Genomic DNA, 12,870 nt, shown 5'->3' on the forward strand with positions numbered 1-12,870 from the left:
AGAGAAATGCGCATTTTATAAACTCTCCTTCACCCACAACCCAAACAACAAACCTAAACCTACCTGTGATAAGTCTTGATGTTCGTACACAGGAGGAGTCGGGAGACAACGAAGCAGTTCAAGTCAGTCTTTATTTTTGGTTGCGTTGCACACTCTTAGTCTTGGGGCTGCTCACTCAAACGAAAACAATATAAACTCTCAGTCATACTCTTTAAACTCTTAGTTCGCACTACACACTCATGTCACTCTTTCTCCCCTCTGGCATGTCTTGGCTGCTTTTTGAGGTCTCTTTCCTCTATCACTGTAACAAGAAACAGCTGTTAGAAATAACGCCAACCAGCTTGACGAGCCACACCACTCCCTCTCTCCTGCAACCAGACACACGACCATGCCCCATGATTCAGCATTTATTCAACAAGCAATATTATATCCCCACTTTTCTGGGATGTGAAAACAAAATTTTAAAATAAAAAGTACATATAAACATACAGTACAGGGCTATTACTGTGTGTGTGTGTGTGTGTGTGTGTGTGAGTGTGTGTTGTATTTGGAGTAGCCAACCACAGAAATTCTTTTATAGGTTTTTAAACACTATTCCTTTTATTTTATTTTAAACTGATTTTCGGCATGAAAATAGCCATGAAAGCTGGCGTTAAATCAAAAACACGTCAAATTTTCACAGCCTACTGTATGTTATTATGAGTGTTTTTTGTCCACTGAACATTGTTTGAGAAGATGTATTTTAAATGTTTTGTCAACTCAAAGATCCTCACCAAGGTTCTTAACAGTAGGTACAAACCTTTAAATAGACTGAATTTCCATCCATTACATTTGTGTCAAAATACATATGGCACCTTGTATGTACGATGTTGGTCATTTCTTTCAATTCATTTTTTAAATTTAGGCTAAATAAACATGTTCAACATTTTCCATACAATTACATATCACCCATGGATCTGTATTTTATTCATAAAGAATAATTTAGGCCTGCTATTTAAATATGTATGTCCCAATTTAAGGCTTTATACATTTAAACTCAGTTTTTCACAATTCCTGACATTTAATCATAGAAAACATTCCCTGTCTTAGGTCAGTTAGGATCACTACTTGTGAGATGACAAAATAATATAGTAGAGAAAATTATTTCTTTCAGCATTTCTTTCTTTCATCACATTCCCAATGGGTCATACGTTTATATACACTTTGTTAGTATTTGGTAGCACTGCCTTTAAATTGTTTAACTTGGGTCAAACATTTTGGGTAGTCTTCCACAAGCTTCTCACAATAAGTTGCTGGAATTTTGGCCCATTCCTCTAGACAAAACCGGTGTAACTGAGTTAGATTTGTAGGCCTCCTTGCTCGCACACGCCTTTTTAGTTCTGCCAACAAATTTTCTATCGGATTGAGGTCACGGTTTTGTGATGGCCCCTCCAATACCTAGACTTTGTTGTCCTTATGCCTGGGGTAATTGTCCATTTGGAAGACCCATTTGCGACCAAGCTTTAACTTCCTGGCTGATGTCTTGAGATGTTGCTTCAATATATCCACATAATTTTCCGTCCTCATGATGCTATCTATTTTGTGAAGTGCACCAGTCCCTCCTGTAGCAAAGCACCCCCACAACATGATCCTCCCACCCCCATACTTCATGGTTGGGATGGTGTTCTTCAGCTTGCAAGCCTCACCCTTTTTCCTCCAAACATAACGATGGTCATCATGGCCAAAAAGTTCAATTTTTGTTTAATCAGACTAGAGGACATTTCTCCAAAAAGTAAGATCTTCATCCCCATGTGCACTTGCAAACTGTAGTCTGGCTTTTTTATGGTAGCTTTGGAGCAGTGTCTTCTTCCTTGCTGAGCAGCCGTTCAGGTTATGTAGATATGGGACTCGTTTTACTGTGGATATAGATACTTGTCTACCTGTTTCCTCCAGCATCTTCACAAGGTCCTTTGCTGTTGTTCTGGGATTGATTTGCACTTTTTACACCAAACTGCGTTCATCTCTAAGAGACATAATGTGTCTCCTTCCTGAGCGGTATGATGGCTGCGTGGTCCCATGGTGTTTATACTTGCGTACTATTGTTTGTACAGATGAACATGGTACCTTCAGGCATTTGGAAATTGCTCCCAAGGATGAACCAGACTTGTGGAGGTCCACATTTTTTTTCTGAGGTCTTGGCTGATTACTTTGATTTTCCCATGATGTCAAGCAAAGAGGCACTGAGTTTGAAGGTGGACTTTAAAATACATCCACAGACACACCTCAAATTCAGTACACCTCCTGTCAGTAGCTAATTGGCATGACATAATTTTCTGGAATTTTCCAAGCTGCTTAAAAGGCACAGTTAACTTTGTGTATGTTAACTTCTGATCCAATGGAATTGTGATATAGTCAATTAAAAGTGAAACAATCTGTCTGTAAGCAATTGTTGGAAAAATTATCCATGTCATGCACAAAGATGTCCTAAATGACTTGCCAAAACTATAGTTTGCTAATATTAAATCTTAGGTTAAAAAATGTTTTAATGACTTCAACCTAAGTGTATGTAAACTTCTGACTTCAACTGTATCTCTAAGCCACATGGCTGCATTAGGAGGTTCAGGCGATTTCCACTGTACAGCAATACATTTCTTTGCTGCTATGAGGGCCATCTTTATAAACCATAAATTTACCCCATGTTCAAGTTGTATAACCGATTCATCCACCAGTAAATACATCTTGGATCAAACAGAAGCTTAACCTCAGTGACTTCATTAATAATATGTAGAATTCTCTCCCAGTATTTCTTTAATTTTGCACATGCCCAAAACATATGTAGTAGTGTGCCCATCTCTACTTTACATCTAGGGAAGTATTCCGAGAAAGTGTCACCTATCTTGTGTAGTCTCTCAGGTGTGTAATAAACCCTATGAATAATGTTAAACTGAATTAATCTGTCTACTGTTATATGAAAATTGAGCATTTTTACAAATAGATTCCCAGATCTCTTGTTCAAAAAGTATTTTTCCCATTTAGATTTTAAAATTTGTGTATCTTCACCACCTAAATCGATTAGATTGGCATATATATGCAATACAAGGCCTTTGGGCTCCTTTTTCCCCTCTTATTACTTTATCTATTGGAAGTGAGGAAAGAGGTAATAAGTGACCACCTTGTTGTGTAGTAATGTAATGTCGCACCTGGAAATACTTAAAGAAGTGTTTAGTGGGAATAATATAAACATTTTGGAAGTACATTCATTTTAATGCAATTTACATGGCCAAATAATGATAAGGGTATTGAATTCCATCTTTCAAGGTCTTTTATTACTTTATTTAAGTAGTGGAGAATAATTTAGAGAGTAGGTATCCTCTAATTTCATAGGGATTTGTAATCCTAAATATAAATTTGTTTCTGGATTCCATGTGAAGGGAACGTTACTTTAAGATATTTTTTCAGCAGCTAGATTAAGTGGCATCATGACACTTTTATGCATATTGATTTTGTAACCAGATACTAATTAAAATGTTTCTAACAGTTTGGATGAATTAGGTAGGGAGGACTCTGGATTAGTGAGGTATAACATTATATGCGTGGAGTCTCCTATTTCCAGACCAGAAATTGACTCATGTGTCCATATTGCAATAGCTAAAGGCTCTACTGCCAAAGCAAAGAGCAAAGGGGATAAGGAACACCCCTGTCTGGTTCCTCGTGATAAAGTGAACTGCAATGACATATCAGAGTTAGTTCGGACAGCTGCAACTGGATTTTGATATAACATATGGATTAGAACAAGGAATTTTGGGCCAAAATAATTATTTTCCCAAGACTGCGAACAAGTAAGACCATTCCACTCGGTCGAAAGCTTTCTCTGCATCTAAAGAAAGTTCTATCACCAGAGAATGAACCTGTTTTGCAGAGAATATAACATTCTTGAACTTCTTTATGTTGTCAAAAGATTACCTATTCTTCATAAAAGCGGTCTGATCCATATGAATATCATGGTTACCTGCGTAACCTCCGTTCCCTGATGGAGGGAACGAGACATTGTGTCGATGTAGTGACACTAGGGGTCACTCTTGGGAGCCCGAGACACCTCTGGTCTTTGATAAAAGGCCAATGAAAATTGGCGAGTGGTATTTGCATGCCACTCCTCTGGACATATGGGTATAAAAGGAGCTGGTATGCAACCACTCATTCAGGTTTTATGCTGAGGAGCCGAGACAAGGTCCGGCCATTTCAGTGGGTAGTTCAGCGTTGTGGCTGGAGGGACACAACGTCTCTTTCCCTCCATCAGGGAACGGAGGTTACACAAGTAACCATGACATTCCCTATCTGTCACTCACTCGACGTTGTGTCGATGTAGTGACACTAGGGGTCCCTATACAAAACGCCGCAACTGGCTGAACAATGTTACGTGAACTGGCGGTGTGTGATGGGCAGACAACTGTGTGCCTTGTAGCCAGCACACCAGGCCGTCACGTAACCTCCCCCAACATAGTTATGAGTGTCGAACAGCCCTTTGGGGACAAGTTGACTACCCAAAAGATAGAGACAGGCTAACCCAGTCGTGGCCTCTATTCCCCGTCTTTTTTTCACTCCCTAAAAAACAAAGGGGATTATCCGACTGGGCCACCAGGTCTAGTCGGGGGATGTCCCTCCCAAGGGGAGGACACCGTGGAGACCACACCTCGCCCAAAGAGAGGGGGGGGGATATTTAAGTGGAAAATACATCACATGGTCTTACCGACCATGTGGAGAAGTCTCATGGTAGATCCTACCCAACGGGGGAGGAGTTACTACAAACATGGAGACTGTGGCAGAGGGGGCTCTGCCCAAGGAAGACGCAGTTTGCTAACAGGGAAACTAATTAGCGGAAGCTATACATTGCATGGGATTACCTTACAGGGAACCGCCACATGCGGAGCACCTACCCCAGAACAGGGCTCTTAGTTAGCACGTGAACTGGGCCGGCAGCGAGTCTCTCCGAATACTCGCCTGCCACAGGGCTCGGAGGAAGTCAACCAGGGAACATAGTTTGTGAACACTACTGGGAATTAATGGCGCACGTCTTCAGCTCAGAGGAGGTGAAAGGCGCTATGTGCAAGCAATACACCCGGCCGGCTATCCCGGGCTTATCCACTTGTATTGTGTGCCACTACTTGGGACAAAACCGCTTCCACCCAGAGGTTGTAGAACCTTGCAAAAGTGTTGGATGTTGCCCAGCCCGCTGCTCTGCAAATGTCTGTTAGAGAGGCATCCCTGGCCAGGGCCCAGGAGGCCGCTATACACCTGGTAGAATGGGCTCGTAGCCCTACCAGGGGTGGCACGTCCTAGGCGTGATATGCCATAGCTATGGCATCAGTGAGCCAGTGGGCGATCCTCTGCTTGGAGACAGCGCTTCCTTTCTGCTTGTGCACCAAAGCAGAAAAGAGCTGCTCAGAGATCCTAAAGCTCTGCGTGCGATCCAAAACATACTTCACGCAAGTACGCAAATGCAAACGCGGGACGCTTGTCCAACGCATGGCCAACGCGTCGTCCCGTTGTACATATATTACGTGCGCTCTTGCGTTGCTCTGGCAGTTACAAACCACAGACCACAAGAGGGCAATAGATTTTTTTAGGCGTAATCACGAAACCAGTGCTGTGTCCGAAACTGGTACTTTATAGATCCATGTTCAAAACCAGGAAAATTCTTTCTTCGGAGGCAGGATGAAAATAAGGTGCTTTTCAAACTGTTCGGAGACCAGTTCCTTAAAAGTTCCATTCATTCGAAACAGCTGTTAAGCCATTAACTGATTAGGCAGCATGTCAGCTGCCTACGTTTTCGGATGCAGCCCGGATGTGGTAGATGAGTCTATAGTTGAAGAGTGGGGAGAGACACGGAGCAAAAACAAGATCGTTTGAATGGACTGGGGACAAAAAGTCATATATATTTTTAGAAAAGGTTCAACTCAAATTGCTGCCCAAGTCCTCCATGACAGTTGTTGATTGAAAGAAGAAAATCCGCTCTTGCGCCCCTTGCGGCAACACTGAGAATACAGCGCGTACTTGCATTGGGTTATGAATTGAGCGCTGACACATTTCACAATGCAACGATGCGTGAAATTGAGATTGCTTAGCAAGGTGCGTCTGTGTTCACATACTTGCATAGAGTATGTTTGGGCATTAACAATGCACTGCAGGTACTGCTTAGTGTTACATATAGAAAGTCATTAAAGAGTTTTTGCATCACAGCTTTTTATAAATAAATCACAGCTATTGCCTGATCAGCATCCTAGAAATATTTTGTAATGTAAAACAAGTAGAACATTAGCAAGCCTACTGACCTTGAGTGTCAAGAGCCAAATTCCAATCTTTTGTTTTAGAATATTGCTTGTTGCATACGTCCTTTGTGTATATGGAAAACTGTATCATTTTAATTGACAAAAGCACATGCATAAAACTATTTTTAAAATATTACTAGTAGTTAAAGTTATGTATAAGAACATACTCATCTACAGGTGCCTCACTGTGAAGAGGGGATTCCTGGTGGAATGGAGAGAAGGAAACAGACCCCCCTTAATCAATAAGATCAATGACTGATGGCTGGGGAGATGGAGGACAAAGTGGTGGCTGGTTTTCAAGGTAAATTACTGATTGCTTGGGAGATGGAGGACTAAGTGGTGGCTGCTCATCAAGGTCAGTGACAGGTAGCTGTGAAGATGAAGGGCTGAGTAGTGGTTGGTTTTCAAAAATAATGAATGGTAGCTAGGCAGAGGGCAGAGTCACTGGAGGCTGGGCAGAGGGCAGAGTCACTGGAGGCTGGGCAGTATGAGGAGACATATGGTGAATAAAAGATGTGCCATTGTTTACCTGGTCAGAGTGTATTTCCTAAAATAAAAAGAACAAAATTCAACAATGACAAATCGACGATTTATTTTTAAGTACTTTTGACCAATCCTTACAACTTTTAACCAGTAGGTGGCACTGTCCTAAAACTTAACAGGGACACTCAGAGCAAAGACTCAAATTTAGCAATAAAAGATTCTGCATAAAATTGATGCAGAATACAAGAATTAAAAATCGTTCCAATACGGCGGATGTGCAGATGCATCGCGGTCAAGAGAAACAGTTGCTAATGCAGTGTATACGTATATGTCTATGGATCAAATGATGGAGTAGCACTGACTGACAACAAGCTTCTATGTATGTGTGTGCTTGTCTGTTTGTATGCGTGAGTAAGTGTGTGTGCCAGCCATACACACCACTACAATCATATACATTATTACACTGGCTAGTATTACAATATTTTCAGCAAGACAGTCCTGTTCATTTTAGACCAGCTGCTAAAATTGACGTAATCTAGATATCAACACGGCTTTGATTACCTGCGGCCTCGTGCCTACAGCTGAATCACAGCCTTGCTGATAAAAGACTACAGCAAAACTCTTGCTTGAGTGATATTGCTTTAATAATTTACCAGATTATCCAAAGCTAACATCCAAAGGACATATAAAGTAGGGGATGATTTTATGCAAGGATCTGCAATTGACCCAGCAGAAGTGCTCTCAATAGCTTTTGAAGATGCAGCTTCCTGGACCTTGAAAACTTCACTGGCCATTTCATCTTGTCCATTAAAGTCAAACAAGACCTAAAAACAAGAGTCATGATGGTTATTGTCAAATAAAAAAAAAAAAGAACCTTAATGAACCAATGAAAAAAATGATTGGTCCTCTTTCACACAGAATTGGCTCAGACATGATGAATTTCCTCTTGTTCATATACCCATTCGGTTATTTTAATTTCAAAGACTCTCTATATAGGGGTTCCACATGGGTGGCCATTCACTGATGTCTTTCCTCAATGACTTAAAAAAAACAAATTCACATTAGAAAAAACAACAACACATGTAAACAAAATAATGTACTGGCAGCACTAACCTTTTTGCATCTTTCTTCCAAAACCTTATAGCAGTGCCGCCTCCTGTCCTGTTAATATTAAAAATAAATAAATAAATAAATAAAAAATTATTTTTTGCCTAAAATTGGATCGTGGCAAGCATACAGTGAGGGAACTTACCTTTTCTTGGTCTGCCAACAATGAAGCATTATATTCTTCATCTTTCTGAGAACACAATACACACCATTCCTGAATGGTAAAACGTAAATCCAAAACAGTCACAAAACATTGCTTGTTCCAGCCACTGACAAAACTGAAATACTGCTCCACCACAACCTAAAAACAGTTAACTTCACTCACATCCAAATTTACAGATTTTGAAACATCCAGTGCTGCAGCAGTGTAGGATGGTTATAATGAGTTCTGGGACATGGCAGGGGATGGTGTCATTACCTGGAGGTAGACAGAAAGTATAAACTCCACGTATAAACATGACAAAGAATACTTTTGACTCCCTGCACTGTAAAGAAGTTACTTGCACTGTCACATAACATAAAAAATGTGCATTGTGTGGAAATATCACAATAAGATTTCATACTAAGCAAACAATGTGAACTGACCCTCTTAAATTAGTTCACATAAAGAAATGGCTCCTTCAAGTAACATTTGCACATTTTGACTTTGTTCAGCATGTGAAGAGAAGTCATACCTGCAACACTTCTGCTCGTGGGACAATATAGAGCCTGCTTTTGCCAACTTTTTTTTACTTTTTGTATCTTGCGTCCTTTGCCTGCTCTTGCCAAATGGAAACCTATCAAGTTAAAACTCACATCTGGGTAGCATTGGCAGACAAAAATATTTAATTCAGATAAAGTCCAATTTAGCTGAATTTATCTTTGGATTCCTGTCCCTGATGATTCCTGCACTGGTCTACCTACAAACATACCAAAATAAAATAAACAACAGAGCTCATCAATTGATCATATGCTGTATGAAATACCTCACAGGTAATAAACAATGTAATACACTGCAAACTGATCACTATCAAGTTAGGTTAACAATAAATAACATTTCCTGTTAGCTCTGACATCCTTATGTTTCAACTATACATTTACCTAATCCCAAGTTTGCAAACCGTTCAAGTTCTGGTGTTGAGGGTAAAACCTCAACATCTGGACCAGGAAGGAGGAAAAGGTGGGTGTGCCAGACAGCGTTTTCTCGCCTCCCCGGTGGTCCTGGCATACACAAACAAACACACAGCTAACTAATATCAAGAACATTGGTATGTCACCATTAATTATGCTGATGCTAAAATAGCACACCCCAACTTACCATGAAGTCGCTGAACCTGACGGCGGAAAAGGCATCTAGTTGAAGAAAGTAGGTTGTCATGATTGTTATTTGAAAGATCTCGTCTTGCTCTTGAGATAGCAGTGAAAACTCTGTAAAATATTGCTGACTGAGGCTCTTATGACATAGTAGGCAGTGTCTTGTTGTCATCTGGAAATCTTCACTTCTTCACAGCAGCAAGTGCTATAGCAAACTGAGAGAAACATGACATGACATAAGTTATTTTTGTATTATTTTTTTATCTGTAAAGAAATGTTCACTAGTAACGTTAATTCACAACAGAGGTTCAGTAAAAAATTTGAGGAAAAAATCCTAATTAAAACTTGCAAGGCACTCATTCTCCAAATTGTATAATACATTTTATAGGGCTATGAACATTAAAGCCAACATGTGGTGGCAGATTAACTGCCTGTCATTGCCTCAGTTTGTCTGAGGTTTAGTGTAGTTCAGTGTCAGTTTGGCATAGTTCAATCTCACAAATACAGAGAGGGTTCTAAGCAGTCAGTCAAAAAAATAAAATAATAATAATGATAATTTTTAATTAAATAAAATGAAGCCTATATATTGGATACTTATGTTTTGTGTACTTATACAATACACCAAAAGATGCAGTGATCTGTTTACAGAAGAACCAAAGAGAGAAAAATCTGAACTAAATATTACATAGATTTATGTGGATGGACGTGTAGAACTTTATAAAGTTGAAGACCTAAGAGTTGTTATAGGCTAATCAATAAAAAAAATAAAAATAAACAAATAAAAAATTCCAGAATAGACTGGTGTTAAGTGGATGAAACGACTACAGGTTAGTCTCCCTCAAGTGAGTTGTCATAAATAGCTTTAAGAGACTTGTGGTCAACAAATCATCATCATATACTATATGTCCTACATGACAGGTAATCGAGCCCTGGACTAATTTTATTATTCATTACTCTTTTGTTAATGGGATCTTACCCATTATACAACTAAAGTTGAAGTTTCAAGAATAGTTCATCATTAGGGATGCAGTGATTTTTTTTTTTTCCTGCAATTTTTCAGTAAACAAATTGCCATTGTAAGTGATTTCATTTACCTACAGATAATAAGCTTTTAGAAAAAGAAAAGATACATTACTGCAACGTGGAATGCCTCCCTTATTAGCCACAGTCACTATCCCAGCACAGACCTTGCTCGAAAAAATGCCACATCTTCATAATTAAAGAGAAGTAAAAATCCATGCAAGCTTATCACATACATTACTGTGCAAGCAAACAGGTGCGATGCAGCCAAACAAGATTGCTCCACCATACATTTAAATGCATAATGATTTTAACAAGAGAATTGTACCTACACTACATAAAGCCTCATTTGCGTTGCTACTTACACTCAGACTCAGAGCCTTTAAAGACATTTCCAATTACTTTTACTGAATAGCTGAAAAAGACGGCTGAACATTACAGCTCTTCAAACAGCAACACACTTTCAAGCAGGGCCGTAACCACAATATACTTTGAGGGGGACAAGTCCCCCCCATAATTGATATCCTTGTTGCTGTTCTGCTTCAGTCCATTATGCACCGCTGTTGTTGCAGGAACAACAATGGTTTAAAAAGGTTACAATTTTAGCGTGTTCAGTAGTCTAACATGCTCGTCAGTGTCATATGAGATCAAATCAAATTGATGAAGGCGAGACTCAAGTTTAAGATTCTAAGCGGGAACCTCGTGGATTATCCCAGCGCCACACATCAGCAAGCAGTTAAGGTTAAGAGTGCTTGCGTCATGTGAGATGTTAGTATCTAACTAAACATGCAATATTTGACCAATGTTTTATGACTGAAATGTTATATTGACCGACATTAATTTCCAGGGGTGCAAACTATTCAACATTTGGGTAAATTTGCCGTTTTTAATTTAAAATACGTCATGTACAGTGCGTGATTTGTATGTCATTCATAATTGTGAATGTGAAAACATTAACGGAGCAGTTTTCAGCAAATCAGGATTAAGACAAAGAGCGAATGTGTGTATATTGTAAAGGAATTGAATGAATGTGGTAATCTGGCAGGCTTTTGAAGTAGCTTTTTAGAAAATTCTCTTGACATTGTCTAAGAAAATTATCTATAAACAAAACACACAAAGTAGAGCATTATCACCTAGATCAGAACTAGAACATGGTAAGACCTGTGACTTGTGACTTCTATTGTGCTTTTACGTTTAGGCAAGGACAGTGTCATATATTATTAGGTAATAATTTAAAATCAATTTAAGATTTTCTAAATAATTTCTTTATGTTTTTAATTATTTCTGAATTTTGTACAGCATCTCCTAAGAGTCTACTTTTAAAAGAGACCATTTTGTTTTGAGTATGTCTTATCAGGTTTGTGCTAAAATAATAATAATAATAATAATAATAATAAAAGAGCCACCAGTTAAGTAAACTATTTTTTATAGCCTACATTATTTTGAGATGGTTTATTTTTGTTCTGGTATGGACATGCTGTAATTTATTTGTTCAAGTTTTTAAAAAGTTGAAAAAGTTCTTCTAAAGCATTACATTTATATGCATTATAAATCGGTGCAGCAACCATGTAATTAATTAAATACAAATTCAATCAATGAATAACAACCTGACAGGAAAAAAAACAAAAAAACTGCCAAATTTCCCTATGCTTCTGGAAATATTGGTATACAGTAAAATAGTAGTCATCCGGGTATTGTTAAAAAATACAGGCAGACTTTTGGCAAAATTGGAGTACGGAAGTTGGTACATAGACAAGCTAAAGTTTTTTTTTTTTTTTTTTTTTAATGGTAATGACAACGAGCCTGTACACTCTCTTCAATGGGCTGTACTGCAGTCTAAAGTGTTTTTGGATCATTCCGCGGACAAAACATTGATAAAATATCTGTCCAAGAACATTCAGTATACAAAGAACTCCAGACAACATGAGTTGTGGAAAATCAGAAGTGATCTAGGAGCTTTATACCGTTCATGCCATTGAAGACACTGTAAGTCTATCCCTCACAGCCTTGTTGTCATTCTCATTAAAAAAATCAAAGATGGCGCTAGCGTGAATAAGGCAACAGCATTTTGGAGGCGATATTTTACTTTAGTTTTCTCAGGCGGAAATCCGTAACAACGAAGTGTAAAAACAGATTAATTTCGACACAGTAGGCTTACAATTTAAATGGCTTTATAGTCTGTTATCGAATTCGTTTTGGCAGGTCTGATATCCACATTGTAGAAGCTGCTTTGAATCTTTTTTCGGCACATTCAGTGGAAAGCCTCAGAGCTTCACGAAGAATCTTTATTTCCCCATCCCTAATCCACAACGATGAGCGAGTCCAACCGAGATGAAAAGGAGCAGGAGCCTGTCAAAGGTACGATACACTTTGTTTTACACACAAATTGACACAATAGCCTATACAACCGAAACTAGAACTTTAGGGCCAATCATGTGGATTTGCAAATAAAGCTGGCTCTACACTAGCAGACTCGAATTGGGTGGGGTGTCACACTTGGGGTGCTTTCACACTTGGTTCGATTGCTTGGACCGAACCCGAGTTCGTCTCCGAGTTCGATTTGGTACGATTGTATTCATATCAGCAGCGAACCTTACTGGAGTTCACATGAACCGTACCCCGACCACCTTTTCAAGCGGACCGGGGCCGGTTGCACCAGTTA

At 39.1% G+C, this 12,870-nt stretch overlaps 1 protein-coding gene and 1 long non-coding RNA gene across 4 annotated transcripts in view; one reads left to right on the forward strand and one right to left on the reverse strand.

Moving 5' to 3' along the window:
- Positions 1 to 12,870, reverse strand: part of LOC127440358 (uncharacterized) — a 14,414-nt gene continuing 1,544 nt past the window's right edge. The window contains exons 3-11 of the long non-coding RNA XR_007897121.1: positions 9,193 to 9,403; positions 8,976 to 9,095; positions 8,570 to 8,794; positions 8,221 to 8,313; positions 8,041 to 8,109; positions 7,902 to 7,949; positions 7,442 to 7,612; positions 6,473 to 6,852; positions 1 to 301 (exon numbers count right to left, since the gene is read on the reverse strand). This is a non-coding gene — a long non-coding RNA (uncharacterized LOC127440358). The remainder of the gene's footprint in view (positions 302 to 6,472; positions 6,853 to 7,441; positions 7,613 to 7,901; positions 7,950 to 8,040; positions 8,110 to 8,220; positions 8,314 to 8,569; positions 8,795 to 8,975; positions 9,096 to 9,192; positions 9,404 to 12,870) is intronic.
- The window catches only part of LOC127440354 (NACHT, LRR and PYD domains-containing protein 1 homolog), a 24,255-nt gene continuing 23,389 nt past the window's right edge, over positions 12,005 to 12,870 (forward strand). For 2 of the 3 annotated variants that reach the window (XM_051696896.1, XM_051696898.1), the window contains exon 1: positions 12,005 to 12,566. In XM_051696896.1, coding sequence (XP_051552856.1) covers positions 12,521 to 12,566 — 46 coding nt within the window. In that variant the 5' untranslated portion in view covers positions 12,005 to 12,520. The remainder of the gene's footprint in view (positions 12,567 to 12,870) is intronic. The other variant, XM_051696897.1, reaches the window with a different exon arrangement.

This window comes from Myxocyprinus asiaticus, chromosome 5 (genome assembly GCF_019703515.2).
Source record: "Myxocyprinus asiaticus isolate MX2 ecotype Aquarium Trade chromosome 5, UBuf_Myxa_2, whole genome shotgun sequence".
NCBI classification, from domain to species: Eukaryota; Metazoa; Chordata; class Actinopteri; order Cypriniformes; family Catostomidae; genus Myxocyprinus; species Myxocyprinus asiaticus.